The sequence below is a fragment of the Oenanthe melanoleuca genome, chromosome 1A (genome assembly GCF_029582105.1).
Source record: "Oenanthe melanoleuca isolate GR-GAL-2019-014 chromosome 1A, OMel1.0, whole genome shotgun sequence".
In the NCBI taxonomy this organism is placed as follows: Eukaryota; Metazoa; Chordata; class Aves; order Passeriformes; family Muscicapidae; genus Oenanthe; species Oenanthe melanoleuca.
Window position 1 is genome coordinate 27,812,292 of NC_079334.1, and position 13,077 is coordinate 27,825,368.

A 13,077-nucleotide genomic window follows, 5' to 3' on the forward strand; every position below is an offset into this window, starting at 1 on the left:
AGCCCTGGCAGTTGTTGGCTGTGCAAAATTAGGTATTGGTCAGTCCTGTGAGATCTCTGGTGGACAAGCGTTCCTGGGTTTGCTTTTTGTTTTGCAAGATAGCTAATCAGTTTTGGCTCATGTCAAAATAAATCTGTGGCATCCCAGCATCTTTTTGCAGACCTTGAACACAGATTATGTGATTTTTAGATAGCTTCAGTGTAATTGGAAATTATTAGATGTTTTTAAGGATTAAAAGTATGAGCCCAGAGATGTGCTGTGTTTCTATGTAACCTTCCAAAAACGTAAGGCTGTTTTCTCTAGTCTGTTGTTCTATCTATCTTTCCCTACCCCCTTTTTTATTTTCTTTTAGAATTGCATTTCTTAAATCTCTACTGAAGTTGTCAAGGCTAGTTAGAGGAAGGAGATTATGTGCCTGTCTCATGCAATTACTGTATTGCAAATATGGCTGAAGCTAATAAAAAGAGATCTCTATAATGATTGTACAGCAGCAAAACAAGGTTATGTTTTATAGCTTTGGCAGCTAGCCAAAAGGTGTCTGTTTCTGGGGGATGGGTGCTCTTAATAGCAAAATATTCTGCCTCCCTGCTTTTAAGAATAATTGTTGGACAGAATGGTTATGATCTTGCTGTCACTGATGCAGTTGTTTAGCATATGCACTGAGAAACAGGCCTGTATGTATATATGCATCTAGAATCTCACACAGAAAACTCCAGTGTGAACACCATATCTGGAACAAGATTTGCTTCTGTGAGATAGAAGATTGCAAAATGGCTATGATCTTTCTTTGTCCTGGCACACAAATGCTCTATACATGCTCATAGCAATAAGGGAACAGATTTAGCAGACTTTGTTGTTAGGCAAACTCTGATGGACATGAATAATATAAGTACTCCAAAGGTACTGTGGCTTTTGCTTGCTGTCAATGAGCATTGTATCAATACTAACATAAATAAAATGTTGCAGTTATGAGCCACTATGGAAAAACCTCCAACTGTTGTAATCTTCAGACTATCCACTACTGTTTTCAGGGTCTCTGATACCAAGTAGATCATTTATTGTGGGGTGAAATAGAAAGCTCCTTACATAAATGAAGTATGATGTATATATTTTAATATTAGGTCCTTAGAAGAACACCATGATCATCCCAATGTGGTAATGGGAGATCTTCAATCAGATGAAGAAGATATCATGAACAGTTCTGATGAAGATGATGACACAAATTCTGATTCCAGCAAAGGGGAGACTGATCCTCAAGAAGATAAACAGGTATCTTTTTATCCTTACATTCTGAAGCTATTCCTCACTCTTGCAGTATTTCATAAGTTGTAACCTGCTGGGATATTTTCCCAGGTTGAGGTCTGACCTGTTATCTTCTGTGAGTGCCAGCTTGTAGTGATTTTCTTTATTTTAATCTTATTTTTTCTTCAAATGAAGAGCAGGAAGGTAGTGTTAACTGCTCTGAATGAAATTAAGTTATGAGGGTCCTGTCTCTCCCTTTGGGGGTACCCATGTTCTGACTTCTTAGTCCTGGACGCCCTGAAACCAGCCTGCCCATAGACTAGTGTCTCTCCTCAGCACCAGTCCTGGCAGCTGTTTCCTTTGATAGTAGTTATATCTGCTTCCTTTCTTTAAAAATAATTTTAAAACAAAACAAAAACAAAGCCCCAACAAGATAAACAGAAAAACCTTATGAAACTTTTTAAGGCTGGAATAGAAGACTTGGCATGTTGGGTCTGAATGTTGTTGAACCAAATGAGAGGACTAAATTGGGAAAGAGAAATAGTCAAGGGAAAAACTTGTCCCTATGAAACTAAACAAGACTTTACCTGTATAGAAGCTAACTTACCTTGCGTGCCTCTAGAAACGCCCTCAACCTTTCACAGCGGAGTTTTACAGGAAAGTGTCCCCATTAGGAGGGTTCTCAGGCAGGTTTTATGGAGTAATTCAGCACTTGCTGTGAGGCATCTGCTGTTGCTTGCTTCAGCTGCCTGCGGCACGTGCGGCTGGCAGCTGGGAATTAACAAGCAACTTCCTCACAGCGAGAGCAGCTGCAGAGGAGAATGAAGCAGTCTCTGCATGGTCATCAGCTGGGCTTGTTTTATTTTTCTTTACCACAAGCATCTGGCTACTTTGATGCTTTATATCTGTTAGGGGACTTACAGGGCTTCTTTCCAGTGTTGTGCAGGAGAGCCTTATTTGTATCCCTTTGGTTCTCCCATTAGAGACTCTCAGAGCCAGAGTATCTTTGTCTGAGTAAATGCAAAGTGGCCCTTTCAGCACCAGCTGGTATGTGAAAAGTCTTTCAAATGGGGTTAGAAACAGACTGTGATATTTAGTTTTGTAATTGTTTAGTGGTAGCACCTTGTTCTCAAAATACTAATTTTCATCTCATTTGCAACTGACACGTCTACAGTGATGGCAGATCCCTTGCTCTGCATAATTGACTTGTGAATTCAGTCTTGCAGGGAGTGTGTCAGCTGTACTTTCTAAATAGGAACAGAGGCCTGAGAAGAGGTGTTACAATCTTGCCTGAATGCGATTGACCCATACTGGATAGATCTCAGTGTTCTTTGGAAACAGGTTTAATTTCATAAGTAAAATCCCAGATCTCTGTGCAGATGTCTATCTATATAGTATATAATTAAATAATTTTGCGCATATGAGGTTATACAAAACTATATATAAAAAAGTTATATATATAAAAAGTTATACAAAATTATTTAATTTAGAAATTAATTTTAATTTGGTACTTAGGTGTGGTGTCATTTGAATTCCAATGAAAAAATTTAATCTAGATTTATTTTTTATTTTCAATACAACAATATCATTAAAACCAATCCATGAGTACAATCTGTTCTATGGTTTATTTTCCAGCACCTGAGACTAATTTATAGGTTTCGAGAAGAACTAAATCTTCAGAGAAATCTTGCAACATTAGTGCTTAAGAACCAAAGTCTTGTGGAAAAAATTCCATGATACCTGATTTTCTAGATAAATTGTTTAGTGCCCATATTATACTACCACACTCAATACAGCCTTCCTAGGACTTCATCTCACTTGAGTTGAATATCCTGTGACGTTATAGGGCTCCTCATCCTCTATTTCTTTGCAGCACATTAAAATGAAAGCCTGAATGTGCAATGGATGTGGTGACAGCTGGCAGCAGAGAAGCATATGGCAAATCATGAGAGCTGTTTTGGGAAAAGATGTTCCATCTAAGGGAAATCATACATGGACGTTACACTGTGTAGCAAACACATTTGCATCCTAATGCCTGCCCCATTTGCTTTGTTATACCTCTTCCCTCTATCTGATGTTGGACAGTACCACTGGTTTTTTGGAAGCCAAATGTCCATGTGAAACCCAAAATCTTCTCCACAGTGTTTCAGGCAGATGACAAGGCTCACATATCTGCATCTTTGGAGTGCAGTTGCTATGTATTCCAGCAGCTCCGTTAGTAGATGACCAGAGACTGGCTTTTCTCTTCAATGTGATTTTTTTCTTCTTTTTTTTTTTTTTTTTTTTTTTGCCTGTCATCTAATTTTTCAGTAAAGAAAATGTATGTGTCTTTTAAGATGTTCCTGAAATACATTTGAATTCACTGCAGATATTACTGTTGCTGTAACAATCAGAAAAAAAATCAAATAAAATAGAAATGCTACCTGTACTTCAGTATTTTTGCTAAATCAGTAATTGTTTGCTAGGACTTCATTCATTATGGGCTTCAGTGCTTCCTGTAATAATTCAAAGAAAAGGCTGACAGTGTTGTAAAAACTGCTCCTAGCTAATATTTGTTGTTTCCAGATACAAGCTAAATTGATTTTCTTACGGATCCTGAAAAACCAGAAGGTGTCAAAGCCAAGAGATTTTAAAGCAGTATGAAGTATTTTTCTTAGAAGTAACTATTAAATAATTGCATTGAATTTAAGGAGCTAATAGCTGGAAATTATCTTTATGACAGTTTTAGTAGGTGTGTAGTGTAACATGTAATTTTATTTGCAGGGTAAGGCAGCTGGAAAGAAAACAAAGGTTTATCATATTGCCAAGGAGATCATGAGCTCAGAGAAAGTGTAAGTGTCAATGCTACACTTAATAACTATTCAATATATTTTAATTAGGCAATTAAAATGTAACTGTTTGCTTTTTCTTGCTTTTCTGATAGGTTTGTGGATGTGCTAAAGCTCTTACACATTGTAAGTACTCAAAAAAAAAGCAGTTTCCTCTTCTATTTCTTTAATCTATTAAAGTTTTATGTTTAGGCTTTATAGTAGTGACTGTGGCTTTTTTTTTCTGCTGCATCTACGTATCCAATATATAAAATAATCTAGTTAAGCTGAACTTTGAAGTTTTGCATTTTACATAATGGATGAATATTTTGGTGGTGCCTTCTGGATCTCCTTAATAATTTATGCAGTTTCCAGTTGAGTGTGGCTATTGAATACTGAAAATTGAATAAATTTATATTAATCAGAATCATATTTATAAGCCAGCTTGTACTGTCTTATAAATACGTACATAGCAATAAAAATAAAGTTTTTGGTTAGAATAACTCCTTAAATGGTGGGAGGAGGCAGGAACAATTTATTTTAGAAATGGTACATTAAAATGCACATTCTTGAAGTAATCCAATTAATAGTTAATAGCTCTAAGGATGCATCCATCACCATGGCAGCGTATTTTTTTGAGGTTGCAGTTCCTTCCATCAGAAAATGTTTGCTTTCTGATAGCACAGCAAGGGTTAAGTATTCATCTGTGTTTGTGCAGATCAGTCATCTGTAAAACATGCTTTGTTGAAGGTGATAATAGGAAATTAATCAAGAATTTTTCTTTCTCTAGCTCTATTTTGTTTGTTTTCTGTCAAGCTTGAAATTATCTGTGTTTGCACCATTTTGTCACTCTATTAAGTGCAAACATAGTGGCTACTTTCCTTGGGCAATAGAAATGGTTATATTGCAAACAGATGCATTGGTCTGTCTCAGTCTCTCGAGAAGCCTGTTCTGTGAAACTGGGGAAAGAGGCTCTTTTAAATGGTTGAATACAGTCCTGTAATACAAAGATTTTTTTCAGGGAACAAAAAACTCACCACATCTTTTGCTGACTCCACTTTTGCTTTCTTCCTAATACCTGATTTTCTTATACTGTTCAAGCTTGGCTTTTAAGAGCTGGATCAAATATATAATTTATATTCAACATGGTTTCTAATACAGAACTTAATGTTAACTACTGGTAAAAGAAAGAGAGTTGTCCTAGGCAAGTTTTAAGCTATGTAATTTTAAAAGATCATCTTTTTCTTTTTTCTTTTTTTTTTTATTTTTTCATTTAACTTATTTTTTAAAGGTACCTTTGCTTTTCAGTGTACCAGTTTTTTAGTGGAGTACTGGAAGAAAAGCTGTTGGTAAGGAGGATACAGGCAAGCAGAAGAATGATGTGAAAAAGGGAAGGGTAGAGAGTTTAGAAAGTTTTTAGGATAAACTTTAAGCTGTCCCCACAGTGCAGATGTGCAATGGTGTAGGATATGTTTTGCCTTTCCTTTAATGGATAACTTGCAGCTCTTTTCATGACAGTCTGCTAGTTTCTAGCTGCCAAATAAGAACTATTACAAATGTTTTTGTTGGCTACCAATAACAATCAACGTGTATTCAGCCTAGTTTAACAGGGAGGATGCTAGGCTAGGAGTTTAGGAAATACTTTGTCCTTTACTTGTCAGTTGGCCTGCAGCAGGAACCTTGTGAGTGTCCTTGTCAGAGAGGGCACTGGTTTTGAGGCTCTGTGTGTGCATTCTTCATTAAATAAGAACTGCCATAGCTAAGAGAGATTGCAGACACCCAGTTTTTTATTTCCACAGAATGGTATGCCTAAGGATTTGTTTGGTTTTTACACACATTATTAAATCAGTTGATTTAATCATATATTACTTAGGGATAATATTTTAATGTTGATAAAACTGTCCTTTTGATATCACATGCACTGACCACTTTGGCTTGCTAACTGCCAGTCAAGCAATCTCTTACAAATTTCTGCACTAGAACTTAGATTCTCCCCAGACTGGGCTCCTTTACCCATAGTAAAGATTTGGCTTATCGGGGGATGCTCCATTGCACCTTCTGAGCCATCTATTAGTGGCTTTCCACTTGATATTTAGTGACTAATTCCATTAGCAATGATCTGAAATGAATAATGCTCTCCTCAGTATATTTTACTCATGTGGCACTAAGGAAGAGGACTGTTGATGTAAGAAAAAGCTTTTTAATTTGCTTCATCTTAGAGCCTTTGAAGTGGAATCTAAAGCAGTTGAGGAGGTAGGAATGTGACTGCAAACTGTTTATAAGTACCACTGAAATTTTTTAGCATATTTTTTTCTTTTATGTTGACAAAGTCAAGTTAGGTGGAGCAACTCTTCCAATATACCAGAGTGCCAGCCTATGTGGACCTTATCACGCACTACAAGTACATCTGACTGCTTCTGTCGAAGACACACTGCAAAATTATCAACACTTGGTGATACTTCTATAAATACTAAACAAGCTGGTCATAACAGAGATAAGGGACTCACCTGGTTTTGCACCCAGCACACAGAGTCTCAGACTCAGCAAATGGGGTTGCTTGAGGATGTAATCAAACATTAGATGTAATCTTGAATTCTCTGTATTTTTGTTACTGTGTTAGTGCTTTTTTAGGGCAAGATTCCAGTAAAATGCTTTTAGAAACTCCTTAAATCAAACTATCTCTTCTGTATGCATGCTTATAAGATGGTTCATGCATTGCCTCCTGAGAGTGAACAAGGTTTGAGAATATGGGAGAAGTAACTTTTTCCTAAGGACACTTGCAGAAAAAAAACAGTGAAGTGGGTGTAAAACACATAAGAGACGTAAAGTGACATAAAAGTTACAACAACATAAAAACACAAAGTGACATAAGAGAAACAAGCTTATCACTTTGCTCTGAGTTGCCCTGTGCCTAAAAAACACTTAGTGTTCCTGAAAAAAGGAGTAAGGCAGTATTGGTGCCCTTTGTACTTCTTTGTTATGGGATTCTTTGGAGATGGTTTGCTTAGCATGAATGAGAGGATCCCCTCAGCAGCATCCTGGCACTGTGAGAGTAAGCTGTGTGGCTTACTTATCATTTTTTTTGTACATTTTTTGTGCTGAATTTTGTTTGCCAACCCTCCACTTCTTTTGTTTTTCCACACTTTTTGTTTCTGTTTCCCCTTGCTGCTGTGGTATAAACAGCAAGGCTTCTGGTCCAGCAGAGAAACTTGGTTTTTTGAGGTTACTCCTTCCACTGTGTGGCTTAGTGTGAAACTTTTTGCTTGTGTGAAAAGTTTAGGCCTGTGGGATTCTGCCTGAGCCTTTAAATCTGTGCTTCTAACTTAGACCCCTGTTCTGTCCATATTTGGACTCTGAGACCAAGTAAGTAGGAGCTTGTCAGCAGGCACCTCTTAGCATTTCTGCAACCACAGATCAACCTCTTATTGCAGAAGGCAGATAAGAGGTCAAGCATAATTTTCTATTGTGTGTCCTTCCAGAGGCACTTACAAGAGTGAAAAATTCTGGTTTAATGTTTCCATTTTTCAGAAAAAAGTGGCAAATTCTGTATATAAAAGCTATATATAGTTTTATATATCTATATGTGTGTGTATGTATAATATGATGTCTATGGTAGCCAAGCGCTATGAAAAATAATTCATAGTAGACTTGGAAAAAGAATGTAGCAAAAAATAAAATAGCTATGGCCTTTGGAGCAAAGTTCTGACCTCTGGTCCTGGCTTACAAGTGACTTACTGTTTGACTGTGAAAAATTCTCACAACATCCAACTCCTTTTTCTCCATCTGCAAAGTTTCAATATTTGACCAGTCTGAGGTGAACATGTTGATAAATTTTTGGTCTCTGAAGTACTTTAGAACTGCTGAGACATTTGACAATGAGTTGCAACTGTAGTCCTCTTACTAAGAAGAGTAATAAAATAATTTTAGTTTAGAAGGAAGTATTGTTCTACTACCCAGCCTGTTGCCTGAGATAGCATTCTGGGAATATGCCACAGTCAAATAATTTATTATTGCATAAAATCAATTACATTATTTTGTTAAAGACTTAAATTATTTTATTACCTGAGAAAAAAGGTATGGAACTGCTTGGCAGCTTTCCAGAAGTAATGGCATATGTTTGAAAAATGTCATGATCCACACTTAGTCATAGTCTTGATTAACTGTAGTTTCTGTTGTTTAACTTAGCAGTTTATGGCTGATAGTCTGACTCTAGGTAGGAGTGCCTATTTATATTTTAAATAATCTACTTCTTAGCCATATTGCTAAGCAGTCATGTTTACAGTTTGTCACATCTAGCAGCCTGGCTGTTGTGAAACTTCCTCCTCTTCCCTCTTCCTTCCCCATAGGATGTCTGTGTGTGTGTATTCCTTGAAAAGCATCCAAGCGCAAACATACTTTTTTCCTTAAATTCAACTGATATTTGAGCTATCTGCAGGTGTATTTATCTGGGGGAGTTGTTCTTCAGTGGAAGGGATTAATTTTTTTTTTTTTTTCCTTGCTGATGGTATGTTCTGGGAGAACAGATCCAAGATGAATATTGGTTAAAGCTTCAGGAATAGAATACATGACTATGTTTAGATTTTGTAGTACTTTCTCTTCCCGTTAAATTGCCAAGAAGTTTTAATTTCACCCATTTGAAATTATCTTCATTCAGCTATTAGGTACCTGAAGGTGCACTTGACTGAGTCAGCAGCTGAGCAAGGTTTTAGTCTGCTCAGTACCTCTTTGGGTTTACAACTAAAATTGTCCTTTGCTCCTTAGACTGACATGGGCAGATCACTGCGGGCTGGGAATCCTTCGGTGGGAAGAATGGCGGGATCGTGAGTCAGGGCCTTTGCAGAGGGGAAGTGCATGGGCTGATTGCAGGTGATTCAGAACAGGATCAGAATTATTTCAGATATCACACACAGCCTTTTTGCTTATTTAGGGAAGTTGCACTGAAGGAGTGGTGTGAGTGACGATACTAACCTCCTCAAATATTGTTTAAAAACTCCACAGCTATAAGGGGAATGTATACCAACAGGATAAATAGAATTTCCCACGTATTTTTAAGTTGGAAGTGTTTTATCAGGCAGTAATTCAGCAACAGTATGTACTCAGATGTCTTTAATATGCCTAGACTAGATTTTCGTGTGGACAAGTACCCAGTGGGAGGCTGTCTCAGCTTAGCATAAACTAAAACTGTTTCTGATTTTGAAAGAACATTCTTTCCAGGGATGGCAATGTATGCTGTCCTCTTGAAGTAGCTGTATGAAAGCAATTCCCATTATCTGATCAGTAAAAAGTGGTATCAGAAGATTATTATTGGACTAGAATATAATGTAATACTAGAAACTATAAACAAGCATTTCAAAAAATGTACAATAGCTGCCCCACTGCAGAAAGGGGGGAAAAAAAAAATCCTGGTAAGAAGCTGGGATGATTCAGTGTAACTAGAATAATATTTTGGGTTTTGTTGTGTAGCATATGAACCATGTCTAGAGTTGCAAATGTTTTTCAGTGAAATAAGCACATTAATTCCAAAGTGTGGCAGGTTGGTTTTTGGATGTTTTTTATTGTTGTTGTTAAGGAGTTTTTTTCATGAGTAAGATTTCAGTATTTGAAAGAGTCATTTTTAATTAGAAAGTCTTTAAAATTCACTTGTAATGGATTGCTGCATTGCTTCAAGCAGAGTAATTTCTAGGACAACTTAGGTGATTGCCTTTGAACAGGCTGATGAAAGCAGTGCTCCTCAGCAGTTTTATATAGGACAGTGTGCTAAATATGTTTGTAATATAAATCATGTCATGCAGGCATGTATAGATATCAGAGCAATCTATATATTATTTGCAAGAACAATTCTGCTTTTATTTAGCAGTGAACTGATTTAGATTTAGAAGGATCTAGGTCCTGGTACTTTAAATTACTTTTACTGCAGTTTCTAATTTCTAAGTAATTCACTTGCTTGCATTAAAAGTTGTCATCTGAGTACTTTCCACCCCTTGGGGTGAAATTTCAGGGTTTAGTTTGTAAATTAGCATATTTTATATCTGGTAATGAAAACAGACCTGATCTGTGTTTTGTCCTTTTGGATATGAAACTACTTTCTCAGAAGTCCAGTACCTTCAAGTGTAAACACTGGTAATTCCAACCTTGTTACATTTGTTTTTCTTTTCCCCACCCCCAATCCCCAGGCATGTGCACTCTGCATTCAACTCTTGAGTTTATCTCAAGATGAACTTGGCATGACAGTTATTTCACACCCACTGCCAGGTTAAAAATAAATCTTAATATGATTACAGTGACAAATGCGTAGTCAGTAGTGAAGATAATTTTAAAAAAAATTAAAAGAGCATTGAAATTTAGCTCTTGTTGTTTTGCAGGCTTTTGAAATTTGAAAAGTTCACATTATCTTTCTTCCCTGTATTTCCTCTCTGCAGCACTTCCTCAGTTTACTCAGTTGTGGAAGGGGACAGGGGTGTGATGAAGTAAAGTTTTGGTTGGCTGTTTTAATGACAGAGCCTTTCATGGCATAATCTATAAACCATGATGAAGCTGATGGACTTTGGGTCAAGCTAGTTGAAAAATCAAATCTGTATTTGGAAAACGCCCTGCAGACTCTTTGAATGCTGTATCTAGAAGTTAAATAAATGGTCTTAACTACAGCTGACGTTCCTGTGTTATCTAGTGGTGCTTAAACCTGGCTCCCTGCTCTCCTTTTGTTGTTTGGTCAGAGGAAAGCCTGGGTTGTTGATTACATTACAGACAAAATTGCTTTGCTTTTTATCATGCAAGTCACCTTATGACATTCATACAGAATTCTTGTCTCATCCTATGGCCAAATACATACAGTATATTGTATGTGCATACAACTGAGGGCAGGGGAAGAATATTATCATAATATGGTGATGCATTTTGCATGAAGATCTCCAGAATGCCTCATTTGAGCTTTTGCCATTGTAATTCCATGTATCATTTCAGTGTTAAGCAATGCCCTAGGGTCAGAAAAACCCATAAGATGCAGCTGGTAGTTAACCTATGTGTCAGTAGTCTGCACAGAGGATGTAAACCAGAACATTTCCATATGAATAACGCCATCTGTTTTTTAACTGCCTTGCATTTAATTCTCAGCCTTCCCCTTTACAGCCAGTGCCCTATATCACCGTTTCAGTTTCTTGTCAGAGCTGCCCAGTCACAGCCTTTGTGACCCATAGGGTCACAAAGCAAGAAAGCATGTCTGGAGCTCACGTTGCCCAGAGCTGACGTAATGAGGAGGGAGAGCAGGGGAAAGTTGAGGCTTCAGTTTGAGAGACCCTAAATAGTGCCAGATGCTGGACTGGTGGGAGAGCTAATAAGAGCTGTAGTAGTAGGCCTGGGGAGGGGAAAAAGGGGCTATTTTTTTTTCCTCAACCTGACGACCCTACAGGTTTACAAAGACAGGTGAGGACCCCATGCACATTTGAAAATATAACTTATTACTGTACTTAGAACGTTTTGTTTGTCACTTTTTTCAAGATCTCTACAGATCATGCATGTGATACTAGGTTTAATTAACCACAAACTCCGAAAGAGCTGATTTAGATTAATTCTCTTTTGCCCAAATTTAAGTGAGATACAGTAATATGTAACACAATGTAATTTATATTTTCTTTTTTGTCAGTCAAGACAGTGTTGTTTTTCAAGTGAAATGATAGATTGCTGAACTTTTTGAAAGATTTGTTCACTTATGAATAGGGAAAATAGCCTATATGAGGAATACTGAGTTTCAATCTTGGCCATGCTTGTTTGTGTGGGATCATGATTTTAATTTTGAATTGTTTAATGAAGACCAATGAACCTCAGCTCTGTCCTGTTGGAGCTGGTTATAACATAAAAATACTGTAAGATCGTTCAAGAGTGAGTAGGGTGCTCGTCCTCCCCTGTAAATGTTTCAAAGGTACCAGTCAGTGTTGATTTTGATCATTGCCAATGTTTAAAATTGTTTAAATTCCCATGTTGTTATGGTACCTTTTTGTTTTTCCTGTATATAGAAGAGCTGCTACATACATTAATTTTTTTGACCCTACTTTTTGCCCTCCAAAATAGCATTTGTAGATAGTTATGAACACTAGGATGGTTTTTAAGTACAGTATTATGATTGTATTAGCTGATATAAAAGTTTTACCTTTTGGCTTTATGTTTTCAAGAAGACACTCTATGCTGCCAATACCCTTGCAGATACAAGCCTTGTTTAGCCTGCCTTAGTTTCCTCATAAGTAATAGTAACACATTTCTTAAGGGCATGTTGTAAAAATAATGAACAACTTCTATATTATGCATACAGGACCAAGAAAGTAAAGCTGCAGTGTCAAACCAAAAAGATTAAGGTGGTCCCAGGGGAGTAAATTGAAGCTGCAGAAAAACATAACCCAGATGGTACCTGCCCTGCCTTTGGTAATAGGGAGCAGTGCCTGGAATGTCTGTGATGAGAACTCCGTTGTTGCACTCTCTGTATTGGTGCTTTGAAGGCTGTTCACTCACGGCAAGGGGGGTTTCTGTCCTCTTTGTACTCTGGCAGGATTTCCGGGATGCTGTGGCACATGCCTCTAGGCAACTTGGAAAGCCAGTGATTGAGGACAGAATCCTGAATCAGATCCTCTACTACCTACCTCAGCTCTACGAACTCAATCGGGACCTCCTGAGGGAACTGGAAGAGCGATTATCTCACTGGTGACTATCAATAAATGGATTGCACTCCTTTGATGTTGAAATTTATCTGGGGGGCTTTTGTGACTTTGTGTGATCATGGTTTGACTCGTTTGTGTTTCATGCACCTTCCTAAATGTCAGAATTTACTTTGAAAGTATAGGAAATTATTTTTAATTTAGGTGTGCTTTTGTGCCATTTAGATGCATCCCAAAAGGTCCAGAAGGCATGCCAATATGTTTTTGTAGCAGTCATAGCTTTTATGTGAAATTTTGTTTTTAATTGAAAGTTCTGGTCTCTGCATGAGCATGATAAGTGCACTGATTTCATTAGGGAAAAAGGAGGCTGTTTTGAAGACTGGTTT

General features: G+C 37.3%; 1 protein-coding gene across 1 annotated transcript in view; it reads left to right on the forward strand.

Annotated features, from left to right (window-relative positions):
- FGD6 (FYVE, RhoGEF and PH domain containing 6) overlaps positions 1 to 13,077 on the forward strand; it is a 72,286-nt gene that overhangs the window by 28,000 nt on the left and 31,209 nt on the right. The window contains exons 3-6 of the mRNA XM_056510011.1: positions 1,122 to 1,269; positions 4,006 to 4,073; positions 4,166 to 4,196; positions 12,586 to 12,737. Of these exons, the coding sequence (XP_056365986.1) occupies positions 1,122 to 1,269; positions 4,006 to 4,073; positions 4,166 to 4,196; positions 12,586 to 12,737 (399 nt within the window). The remainder of the gene's footprint in view (positions 1 to 1,121; positions 1,270 to 4,005; positions 4,074 to 4,165; positions 4,197 to 12,585; positions 12,738 to 13,077) is intronic.